General features: G+C 41.8%; 1 protein-coding gene across 1 annotated transcript in view; it reads right to left on the bottom strand.

Moving 5' to 3' along the window:
* Positions 1-12,949, bottom strand: part of cacna1bb (calcium channel, voltage-dependent, N type, alpha 1B subunit, b) — a 220,402-nt gene extending 207,453 nt beyond the window's left edge. The window contains exons 1-3 of the mRNA XM_085279031.1: positions 12,143-12,949; positions 9,964-10,070; positions 5,044-5,183 (exon numbers count right to left, since the gene is read on the bottom strand). Coding sequence (XP_085135157.1) covers positions 5,044-5,183; positions 9,964-10,070; positions 12,143-12,419 — 524 coding nt within the window. The 5' untranslated portion in view covers positions 12,420-12,949. The remainder of the gene's footprint in view (positions 1-5,043; positions 5,184-9,963; positions 10,071-12,142) is intronic.
* Between the last annotated feature and the right edge of the window lie 350 nt (positions 12,950-13,299).

The following is a 13,299-nucleotide window of genomic DNA, read 5'->3' as shown; positions in this document are numbered from 1 at the left end:
AAACACAATGCAAAAGTGTGATCACCACTGCCATTTTCAGATGCAGATAGTTAAGGATCCCATCAACTGTCTCTGAAGTTAAAGCTATTGTAATGTTTTACAGTCAACCATGGCTAACATGCAGTACTTTTCAACAGTCTTGAGCAATCACTCATTTCCCTATACTATTTAGAACTTAAAAAACAAACAAACAAAAACATACATAAGGACACATAAGATCAGTCTGAGGACAGGTTATAACCACCTGACCTATCTTACACTGTAGGTTGGAAATTATGTTTCCCAGGTGAAAAATGACCAGATGACCAGACAGTTCTTCAGCGTCAATCATAACAGGTTTGCAAATGTCAATAATTAATAAATAGCAATGAAAGTAACTTTAAACTACACCGCAGGATACCTTTAAAAACACATGTTGTGCTCTGAGTCTGAGAGACTCTGATTATTAAATATCGTGGCCAATGACATTGAGACCTGCTAAAAAACAGAAGAAGACGTCAGTCGACATGCCTCTGTATGCTCTGATCTTCTAACAGAAACTCTTTGCCTCAACAAGTACAGCAGGGAGAGAATAAATGTAATCATAGATTCTAACTATTTTCCTGATTCTATGCCAAGAGAAGGCAAAAGAAGGTCTGAAATGTGCTCTTTATGGCATGACATGACTGAAAAAGAATAACTGTTCTGAGACGCATGAACCGAATCTGTCATTTGAGCCTCCCTTACCTGCATTGATTCCAGCTGTTGTGTTTTTATTGTCACCTGTCAACACTTACAGCCCTGTTCTGGTTTCCATTTAAAATCCAGCTCAATTTATTCCCTTTATTGACATTTTGAAAAAGCCATTAGCTATCACCGGAGTCCAATCAAAAGCTCATAGAGTACGAATGCCGGACATCATCTCTCTGGGCATGCATTTATTAAAGCAAAACAGGCATTTATCAGCACGTTTCTAATATTGTATGACTGCTGGTTGGGGACATTGTATTGATACTCTAACCTGACAAAAATCAAATATTTGTTCCCTCCTGGGAGTCACTAGTAACCCAGTCAACATGGAGCAATTTCTCCAATGTCATTCCCCACAGTTTCCACATTAAAATGTCCAACTTGTTTAAAACATTCACAACTCATTTACACCTTCATGACAAACGTGTGTATTCAGTTTTTCCATAAATCTGCCTTTTAAATTGCATTTTGTCTTAAATGTATGCATTTGAGAGCATTTCCATTGTCTTTACCTGGCAAAAAAAGGCTTGTTGTGTGATTTGTACTTAAAAGCCCATCAAAGAAATCTGTGCTCCTATTTTCATAGTTCACCTTCTTATATTTTATCTGTACATTACTGACATCTGAGTCTTTCCAGGTTTGCAATCCATGACCCTAAAACTCCACTGTAACATCCTAACACAGTCAGTTCTGGCTTGCAATGGCGACAATGCTAAAAAAAAAACTGATGGGCACTTTACAGAATAATGGGTGGAGTCACAGTGGCTACATCTATCTTTCATATGCATTTCAATATCAACATTGATGGGGTTTTCCAAGCTCTGGGTAACATGTTTGTTAGGCTATGATTTCATGTTGAGTTGAGGACACAAGTGCAGATGCATAGAGGCAGGTACAGGTGAACTTAAAGTGAGCTGTTCATTACCAGACCAGTCGTTGAAACAAAAGTCTCAAGGGGAACACTGGAAACAAGGAGCAATCTACACTGGGGAATACAGGCTAATGAAGTATGGAAACAGGTCCAAATGTCGGAGTGGGAACACACCTGAAACTCAGATTAAAACAAGACTGGGGAAAGTAAAACAGTACACTAAACACATGGGACACGGACTACCAGGAAAACAGGAAACCAAACTGAAGGAGACTTGACACAACAGGGACAGAACAGAATTAATGCACTAAGCAAAAAGATACATGAATATAAACTCAAGGAAAACCAAGAATAACAGATTTATATACATTTACCAAAAAAACAACAACCTCTAAATCACTGGGTAACAGAGCCAGGACCATAACAATGTTATCTCAGAGGACTCCAGTGTTCGGATAAATATCTGTGTCCTTATGGTAGAAATACACTTCTTACTGCATTACCAAATCCCCTAATGAAAGATTGTGTCCTACTCGCTTTTAGGTGGAATAATTACAGCAAAATGTTAAACTTTTTAAAATGCGTTTCATAAAAACACTAAATGTTCTGGCACTGAGTGGCTCTAACCACAGGGCACACGATTGTTTACATTGTGCCAGTTTGTGGGTTTTTATTGTGCTCTATAAACAGGAAGTTGGTTAGGACATTAATTCAAGTCGATCTGTTCTGTTCATTTCCAGCTCCAAAACACATTTTACTCATGAACTCTGTTTGAGCAGCTTTGCATTATTCACACTCAGTGATGGGAATAATGGAGTTACAAGTAACGGCGTTACTTTTTTTCACTAACGAGTAATCTAACTAATTACTATTCCTATCGTTACAACGCCGTTACCATTACTAACAAGAAAATGTGGTGGGGTCCCGTTACTATTTTTCAACAAACAGACGGTTGAAGCTGTCTTCAGTTTACAGTATCAGTTGCACGGAAGTAGCTGTAAGTAATCTGGACGCTACAGCTTTGAGCAGCTGCGCGCGGTCCCATGGGTGGCAATCACTTTCTTGCAGACGATCACTTTTTGGCACAACACCTGGAGCTAAGGGGGCAAAACAATCGCACGAGTGCTGCTGTTTGACTGAGGAAGAATAAAGTAGTCGTGGTAAGTCAATCACATGACCACTTCAAGATGACAAAGCAACAAGGTGATATAGTTTTTAACTTGTGTTGATAGGCCACGCAAAACCAGAGTCATGATAAACAATATATACGCAGCATTTTTTCCTGAATAGTTTCGTCACATTTACTGTCTAAGGACAGCGCAGCAAGCACTCTCTGCTTATGAGCAAAAAAAACAAAACAAAAAAAAAACGCCCTTTCGTGTTGGTGGAGAAATGCACCATGTCGACCAATCAAAAAATGATATGGCAACATGACATTTGGTTGTTTAGGAAGACGGGGAAGTTTTAGGAGTGATGATGATGAGAGAGAGAGAGAGAGAGGAGGGGGGAGAGAGGAGGGGGGGGAGAGAGAGAGAGTTTTGAGATGTGAGATATTTGTTAGGTTTAGCGTGTTTGTAGTGTGTAGTTAATGTGTTGTCTTGTGTAGTTAATGTGTTGTCTTGTGTAGTTAGTGTGTTGTCTTGTGTAGTTAGTGTGTAGTGTTGTGGATAGTTTTGTGCTGTTTGTCAGAACAATGAGGCGACTGCTGTCTCCAGGTAGAAACAGGAGTGATACACCTGCTGCTGTCAGACCTGCAGGTATCAGGCTGTGATGTTCTCCTTTATAGTGAACAGAATTTTTTTTTTTGGAGTGGCACAAATAATTTGTGGCATCTTATTGATGCAGAACAGCTGATTGTTATACAAATAGTTTGAAATGGTTATTAAAAAGGGTAAAAGGTAAATGGCTGCAAATAACTTTGTTGTTTGCAAAACTTATACATATGATTTTAAAATTGACAATTTATATTTGCATTTAAAGTTATGAAGTATGATTCATTAAACATGTTTGTGGTTGTTACAGTAAAAATATAACTTTTTTTTACTCGGATTTTATGTTTTCTGATTTTAGATCAGTTGTGTTAATGCACTATGTCAAAATGAAAACATAACTGTAAATTCAGACACGTGAGGTTGTGCTGAAAAGGATGATGCCAAACAAGGCAAAGTAAATAGTTTTTAAAGCTGAAATGTAGAGGGGAACTCAAAAGTAGTAAAATGGCCAATTATACCCTGGACCCCAGAGGGTTAAACATTTTTTTTAAAGTAACGCAATAGTTACTTTTCCTAGTAATTAATTACTTTTAGAATATTGTAACTCAGTTACTTCTCTGAAGAAGTGACTAGTAACTATAATTAATTACTTTTTCAAAGTAACTTGCCCAACACTGATCACACTAATCTGCCTTATTATAACAATGCCCCCGCCCCAAGAAACACTCACAAAAAACCCCAAAAACACATAAATACTGTATACTTTACTTTATATATACTGTATAAGACAGACTCTTTGTCCCATAAAGACAACATTTCACCCTTAAAGACAAGCTTTGACATATTAAAGGTGGCTTCCATGTGTAAGCAGCTCAGAAGCACTTTATGATTCATGTCTTTTGAAGAAATAGAGGTAATGACTGACATGTAAACCTGAAGACTAAACTCTTGTATCTGACCACAGTAAAAACAACACCAACTTAGAAACGTATTAATATCCTTACACCCTCTTCCTGTATTACACTGTAAGGACTTCTTACATCATCAAAAGGGAGTACTGTACTGCCCTAAGCTTTGAAATCCTAGCAGTAACTACTCAGTACTATTGGCTTGACCGTGTTCCCTGTCACTGACTCTTCATGGCTCCCCTCTGATGATAAGAAACACAGGCTATTACATCCCTGCAAAGGCCTAGAGCCTCAATGGCTTCCCTGCCGAGAAGCCACCAAGAGCTGCTCAAAAGAGGAAGAAAAGCTTTCAACAATAAAAGCATGTGTCACAGAGCGCCCCACTTAGCTAACAACTTCCAGTGCAGACATGCAATTACATCTGAAACTTATATAAAATGTGAAACATGCAGAATATTGAATATTGTACAGCCTAAGGTGGTATGTCAGCCCCGCATCAAAAGAAGGCAACCTCAAATTGTTAGAAACAAAGATGGAAGCCGCTCTGCGAGGACATGGCGTCTGTATGGTGTTGCCCAGGAACAGTGTTGAACTTAAGGACAAAGGCTAAAACCAGCAAATGCTCACATCACACTCCTTTCACTTCTTTCACAGGCTCGGGTTACTCGTTGAATAACAGACATGCTTGTGGGCACATGATCTAACTGGAAGGAGGTGATTCCACTACACTCCCTCTCAGGGTGCTCACAGATATGCACAAAAGAAACCACTCTTACTGCAATGTTTCCATCTCCAGCTGACACCCAGCGGGCGAGGGACTCACCCCGTGAGGACGACCACGAAGTCCATTACATTCCAGCCATTGCGGAGGTAGGAGCCTTTGTGAAATGCGAAGCCCAGGGCGATGATCTTAATGGCGGCCTCAAAACAGAATATTCCAATAAAGTAGGGCTCTGTGTCGTCCTGCAGAAAGACAGAGAGAATCAGAGAGGGGATGAGACCAGCAGAAGAATATCTTTTTGTTGGAGGTAGGAGAGTGTTTACTGAAGCATTAAGTCAAAGAGCAGGGGGTGAATAAAAGACAGGGAAAAAACTTCTTTCACTTTTTATGCCGGCATGAGCAGAAATGCAGGAATTGAAGCTCTCTTTTGGATGAAAAGACAGTAAATACTGGGAAAACAAATATCCACAAACGCAGGATGATCGTATGGGGGTATTGTAAATTAATGGCGCCCCAGGCGTGCACATTTAATGCATTCAAACAAAAAAATTTAGCTTCAAGTGAATGCAGACAACTACATGTGCAAACAAAAAATTGTCACATTAAATATCATCAGTGCTGCGTGACTCCAAAAAAAGGGCAACCTCTGCTGAGGCCATGCAACAGGGCACTTTAAATGGAATAGAGGGCCTTTCTGTCTCACCAGTGAGGTAACAAAACCAAAACTAGAGGTCAGGTAGAGTATCTGGCACTAAGAAATGGCCACTTAGGCTGACCAGAGAGGCATTTGAGATACTTAGCCTGATAGGGCAGCAACAACAAAGGCACTTGGCCATTTCTTGTATGACATAAGAGAAAAATAGGGAAGGGAAATCTTGCTGCGATTATGTTGGTAGATGGGCAGAAAGAGGAAAAGGTGAGGTGGGGACTGACCAGAAGGTCACTTAAAGTACTCGTGTAGCATTTGAGGTTCCTAATAAAGAATCAGATCCAACTGAAAGGAGTCTGAGTGCTTTATTTGCCCTTATTGTGTAAAATACAAGGCAAATGAAAGGCACCTTCTTAAGATCCTAACCACAGACTGTATATAAAAGATGGATGTAGCCACTATAATGTCATTGAATGGTTTGCATGGTGATTTGGAGCCAGACATAAGAGATGGATGGATGTCGCTGAGAAACTCTCATACAGTTTTTACTTGTGACTTATGAAGCTGCTAGAAAGCACAGCCTTGTTCTTTGTCTCTACTCTTATTGTGATGAACATTTACAAAAAGAAACATCCTGATATGTTTACAACCAGCTATTGAAGCAACAACCACATCAGAAAGGTGTTTACTGAGATCATGGATCATGTAATGAGCAGCTGAGCCATTTTTCCATAGATATCTACAGAGCTGCCCCCTGCTAACCATGAGAAAAAATTCAGGTATAAGACCTCAGATTAAAGACTTTTAAGTTACGTGAGTCTTTTATAGACAGTCATTGAAGGTTAGTTGGGCACAAGCATGGCATTAGAAACTTCCAGGGAAGAACTTGACCCAACCAGAAAAGAGGTTGGACTGTTCAAATGCCCTGCTCATGTGTCATGGGAAAATATAAGCAACCAACCAGGTTTTTAAGGTGTCAGCTAGAAGTGCCAAACACTGGAGCATTTGGACAGTCAAACTGGTGCTTAGAGCAACAACAGGAACACAAAAATGAAGCATCGCACTGGCAGGCAGGAGCAATTACAATAATTGGAGATAGCAGGGCCAAAAAGTCAGTTGGACCAACAAATAGGGCCAGTGGTCAGAACACATTGGAGCACATGGAAAGGCATTTAAGAGGCCCTGTGGCGTGACAGCCCATTCTTATTTCCTGGGTGTCAAATGCTGCCATTCTGTCACAGCTGCTGGAATCTCTCAGACACGAGGTCATGACGTGCTGGGATATAACCATAGTCACACTGGTTTCACATCCAGCTGGTCAATTATACATGTTTGTAAATAGCAGCTTAATGTCACACGTAAATGCACTTCATTTTTCAGCATGCTTCACTAATGCTGTGTATTATTAACCTAAACTAGGGGTGTCGAACATAAGACCAGCTTGCTAGAAATGCTGAAAGATTTCTTTCTTTCATACGGCAGCATGTCAATGTCATGTGAAAAGAGGTAATGTTGACATTGGACTTACTTTTTCTCATAAGATATCTCAGGAATTAAATGCTACAACACCGTGAACTGTTAAACTCCTTTAGATGAACAGAAAGGGCCGTTTCACTGGTCCGGCCCTCTTAAGATGAAAGCAGGCTGTATAAGTCACAACACTATGACTTTTTCCTAAACCTCACCACGCAGTTTAGCCTTCTACTTTCACAAAATAAGTGTAAGTACAAAGTGAAGGAAAAGGAAACGAATCAGTAAGTGAAAACAAAGCAAATCAAACTGGGAAGCACAAAGTTCCCAAACAGGACACACACTGAGCACTGAACTTTAGGAGACGGCGATTATCTCCTGGCATCTAACGCTGCTGTTGCACAATGGCTGTAAGGGACGCCTGGGATGAGAACGTGCTCCGACACGGGCCAAATGTTTGCACTCACATGGCAACACGTATGACTGGGCAGTTTATGTGAGCACTGCACTACTCTCGAACCATGTCAAGCAAGCAGCTCTGGGTCACAGTGGAATAATTTGCACTACGTGGTTGAGCTAACCCTAGGATGTGCTGCAAGTAAAGGAGCTAGCTCTGGCCTGTGTGGCAGGACACTCTTTGCCTTTGCCTCCCCATTAATATCTCAGAGAGCCTGAAGCGACGCACAGGGCACGAGCAGAGGATATCTCACGCCTACACTTTGCCTTCTCTCCCCCCTCCATTTTTTGTATCTCTCTCTCTTGCTCCCAGCATGCTACAAGCTGACAGACAGTGCCCCCAACCCCCAGCCTCACCCAGCCTCCAACGTAAATAATCACATAAAAGCAGTGTGACAGGCCCGTGCACTATAAGAAGGGTGACCTTTTCTATACCCCCTGAGTGAGTACAGGGAGCACATGATATAGATATGTTGAATGAGAGTTACTGAGGTGGTGGAACAAGAATGGGTTGGGGTTTTTTATAATTGAGGAACAAATTAGTGGCTTCTAGGCTATTAATTATAATAATTCCAGTGCCCTATAAAAGGACAATAATCATACATAAAGAAATTGAAATCTTTACATACATAGCAGGAGGAATTTTGGGAATCATAAAGAAAAGCCTTCTGAAAACAGCTAAAGAATCCTCTGCGGATCATGGCATTAAAGCCCTGCAATGGATGTGATGTACTCTCACTGAATAGCTTCTATCATCACTTCCACTTACAGCATGCCTGCTGGTCTATTGACAGAGCTTCATAAACAACAACAAAAGAAAAACCTGATCCCTTGTTCTAATTAAAAGGCATCTTGTTGCATTACATCCTCGAGGTGGAGGAGGCAGCGAGAGGATGCTTGTTTTCCTTCTTTGTGTAACCACTCTAATCACTTCCTCGTGCGCGTCTTCGCTGCTGAATTAGCATCACGACCATCAACAGCAGCAAGGTGGATGAATATGTGAGGAATTCTTTGACATTTTCCACATCAAGCTGTTGCTCTTCGTAGCGCTCTTTGCCTTGCTATTTTTAAGGCTAAATTCCCCTTCGGCCACAGCACCCTCAAACTCAAGAGGAACAAGGTGCTGGAGCATGCAGCTTTGCATGCACAATTTCTGTCCCCGGCATATATCACACTTGACCTCGCTGTGCAGCAGTCTCTTTTGTTTCTCGTGTCTCTTTTGACTGGTCAGCAGTGCGACGTGACCGTCAGAGTTCAAATGCTGGTTTAAATTGCATATGTGAGAATGGCAGCAGGAGTTGTGATAGGATGAGGAAGAAGAAGAAGAAGGGTGGAAAAACAACCAGTCACAGCTAAACACACCAAATAAACAAAAGTAATTAAGCAAGTGCAGATCAATATTTGGAAAGATGCTAATTAACTAGTTGCTTACTCTTATTGATAGCTTATTGTGCAGGATCATTTATTAGACCATAATGAAGAGCTTTGTCTTAATCAATAACCACCTGATAACCATTTATGATGTTCAGTAGGATATATTATTTCAGCATTTTTCTGCCTTTCCTTCTGGGATGCTCACTTTAGGGTTCATCACAGCAGGCCATTTGCCTCCTCTGTCCTCCTTCACTACATATGTGACCCTCGTCTGTGGTCTTTTTCTTTTCCTCTTGCCTGGCAGCTCCATCTTCAACACCCTCTGATTTCCACTCTCCCTCATCTGCACATCCAAACCATCTTAGCCTTGCCCCTCTTCCTTCTCCAAACTGCTCAGCCCGAGCTGTCCCCCTGATGTATTTGTTTCTAATCCAATCCCTCTTGCTCTGTCTTTCAACAAGGACTAACTGGTGCATTTTGAAAACATTGGTTATCGCTGTTTTCTGATACAGCTCAGTTTCCACAAACCTGCACTGCTCCTCCTAAGGCTACAGGGAACTGCTGAGTTTCTCACTCGTGATTTAATTTCTCTTTTTTTCCACATGATTGCAGAACTATCTCACTGTGGGTGTTACTTTCCTCAATTTAACATATTGCCACTTTTAGTGAATTTGTTCTTTCACTGAATCTGACTGGAAACTGTGCCTCTCAATAAGAAGAGGAGCTGCTAACTGCAGTAGTAGTGTGCCATGGTGAATTTCGAAAGTGTGAAGGAGGTTATTAAAGTGTCAAATACAAGTGAAGGAATCACTTTTGATGTTTACCACAAGAATGGACTTATATTTGTTAATAAGGATTGTAGTAGTGCCACGAAAGGCCAATACTGAGCATGCATAAATACGTAAAACCAATAAGCAGTAAACTGGAGATTAATAAGTGTCGAATAATTAGCAATTAGTAAATGTGTGCACTTAAAATAAAGTGTTGCCCAATATTTTTGTAAATCTGGCACCTCCGGGGAAGGGACAGAAAATCAACGTGTGAGGGATGCGACCTTAAAGAGATGGACTTACCAGGCGCTCTGACATGGGCGTCTTGTCACCGGCAGGTAGATGCTGCTCCAGGGCCAAGACGATGCAGTTGGCGATAATTGTGGCCAGGATCATGTACTCAAATGGAGTGTGCAGAGTTAAGGAGTAGTTATAAATGATGTCACATGTATTTCATTTCAGTATGTCTGCAAACCTTCTTAGCACTGATAAACTACTTTATACTGATGAATAAACATCACATTTTTGTAACTCATCTATTCTAATGGAATAAGGAAGCAGATTCATGGCGGTTGCACAGGAATAATCCTGCATGCCCCTGTGCTAAACTTGAATTTAGATGCATTCTGTCCAACTAAGCATAAATTTTCCATCAAGCTCTGGTTGAAGGCCTTTTGTGGAAAGAAAGCATCCTATACATGTGCTCATGATCCTTCCAGATGGTTGACCACTTCATTCTGTCATTCATTTTCACTCGGTCACTGCCCTGAGGGTCAGTGCCTATTGAGGGTCCATGAATCACAAGGGAATTGGAAGCTGATAATCGTAACAGCAAAGATATGGATAAAAATACTGAGCTGCTTTACATATCCTGAAAATTTCAGGAATGAGAGTGAACGCGGTGATTATTTTATTATCTTGTCCATATGGAATATCAGAGGTTCCGGTTCATATCAGCCCATAGAGGGCACGGACAAACTGATAAATGCTGTTATTTGATTAGAGCTAATGTTGTCCTCATTGTCGCCCACAGAGCAGATCCAGCTGTCTGGTCATGTTCATCACACAAGCCCTGTGGCTTCCCAGTCTAAACAATTTCAACACAGAAATATATAACCTCTCTCTGAGCTTATAACCTACAGTGGAGTCTTTAAGAGACATTAAAATATAAAAAAAATTTTTTGGCTGTTTCTGGGACAACCAGGAGTAACAAGACACCAAGTTAAAACCTGAATCTTTGTCAGATGATGGCTGATTTTTTTTTTGTTCCCCAGGTGTACTTTTTCCCCCCTTCACACAAATAAAGCCTGAATGTGATCAGAAAATAGAATTTAAACCCTCAGCAGCAAAAGTCGTGCCTGTTGTTTACATGCAGATATCAGTTTAGCTTTTTTTTTACATTTTAAAAGTTAATGTTGCATTATATATATGAAAAAATGTGAAAATGAGATTATCATTATTATTATTATTATTACATCTGTAACTCTCTAAAACGTTTTTAACGTTTAACATCATTAAAACACAGCTACAAACCTACTTTAGGAGGGGAGTGAAACTGAGTCTTAAAATCGGGGGAGATGAGATTATTTCCTGAGATTTTTTTTTATTGATTTTTTTTTTTATATAAATGAATGAAAGACTGAGAAACACGCTGCTGATGATCAAGTCTTTCGCTAATTTTAAGAGAGCAAACTGCGATTATAAAAGTGACCACGACTCCTCGAAGAGGACTTTTTTTCTTTTCTTTTTTTTCCCTTTCTTTCTTTATTTTGCAGTGTGGAATAAACGGCGTGGAGCGGGGAGCGTGGGCGAGTTCAGCACCACGGAGAGGGCTCCCGACTAAGACAACGAGGCGTGCTGCTATCCTGGACGAGCGCTCTCTGTTTTTCTACTTAAAGTAAACTGCCCCCCCCCCCCCCCCCCCCCCCCCCCCCAACACAACACAGTGTAGGAGAGCACGGGGATAGGGCGGTTAAGCGCAAGCCACATCGCCCCTTTTACGCACGCATCTCTTCATTGACTCGTAGCTGTGCGGATCAATAGCGATGTTTGATCGTGATTAACCACTGCTGTCAGTGCCCAGCGAGCAGTTTACAGCTGACATACTGATAAAAGAACTTCTCGGTATATATGTGGGCGCCGGGAAGGTGGGGGTAATAAAAGAGGCAGCACAATAGGCGGATGTGAAGTCTTTTCACAGCCCGCTGCTGTTCAGAGAACAGCTTTGTGTCATGTTGAAGGGAGATAAGAAGCGGGGCGACAGGTGTAGCCAGCGTTGCGCGGAGGGGGATAAAGAGGGGACAGTGTGTTAGCGGCTACTCCACGGGCGTAAATAGCTGCACATTCAACACTAGAGAAGATAATCCACATCTAAACTTAATAGCTTGGCAAACAGGCCTGCAGGCGGTTGTGTGGCTCTGCTTTTCAACCACTGTGCCTCTAGGCTACAGATGCACCTGCTCTGTGCGTCAGGAAGGATATGGCCACTCTGTTATTCGCTTTGCATACTTCCTGATGAGGTTGTCCTCGCGGAAGATGAAGAGGGAGCGGTTGACGGTGAAGCAGTTTTGTTTGACAGGGTTCGGGTTGTAGATGGCCATCGTCCGGGCTCTCTGGGCCATCGACTGCTTGTACATCCTCTGCCCACCCGGAGCGCCACCACCCCGGGCGCCTCCTCTCCCAGCGCCCGGTCCACCTCTCCCTCCGCCGCCTGCGCTTCCTCCATAGCGGGTGGGTAGATCTTCTGCGAAGCGAGCCATTCTGGAAACGCACAGATCCAAAAGGGGAAATCCAAAGTGGTGTCAGTGGAAATGGAGGGGAGAAGCATCACAACAAACACGCTTCATACAAACCACTGCTCAGCGTTAGTGTGAGGAGAAAGCGCCGCGTTTGGGAAATAACAGATAAAAGGTGGCCTCACTGAAAACCACGCTCTCTTGATCCTTTCCATTCATTCATCTTCGGCGAAATTTAAAACGTTAAAGTTTTTGAGCCGCAAAGCACTTCCGATGTAAATCACTCAGTTGAGGCTGTTGCATCCATTACAGCTCAAAGTGGAGAAAAATCAGGCTGAAATAAGATGAGAACATCCTGCCTCAGTCCCAAATCCTGTCAGCATCGTCTCCAAACACCAGTTGAAATGTCAGGCGCTCAAAAAAAAAAAAAAATACCATGAGGAAAAAGAAAATCCTTTTTTGCGGCTTTTCCCCCAGCCGACAGCAATAATAAAACAAGCAAATCCAGCAGGAGTATTAGTCCTCTGATTTCTGTTTGGTCGCTCCCTGCATGAGGGGCTGTAGGTTTTATACCAAGTCCTCGGTGGAATAAGGAAGAGCGCACGTGACCAGAACGAGCCTATCAGTGACTGGAGCGCACAGACGCGCTCACCGTCTGCTGGCAGGTTATAATGAAGTTCAGAAAAGCCCTGAGGCTCGAACATTTCCCTTTTGGCACCAATGAGAGAAGATTAATGCTTATGAAAGACGAGGCTAAGATCCACCTTTAACATCTCACACTGCAAAACAGGTTGCGCAAGTATCCACATTCAGACCGTGGTTAGAGTAACCATGTTAGAGCTAACAAAAAATAAATAAAAAGGAATTCACTAGAAGATGAATATATGTTAAATTAAGATGAACG

The sequence above is a fragment of the Mchenga conophoros genome, linkage group LG7 (genome assembly GCF_057382185.1).
Source record: "Mchenga conophoros isolate Kocher_MC1m ecotype Shallow Benthic linkage group LG7, M_conophoros_male_GT1.1, whole genome shotgun sequence".
NCBI lineage: Eukaryota > Metazoa > Chordata > Actinopteri > Cichliformes > Cichlidae > Mchenga > Mchenga conophoros.
The sequence above is the reverse complement of the archived record's forward strand: the minus strand, read 5'-3'. Positions and strand labels throughout refer to the sequence as shown.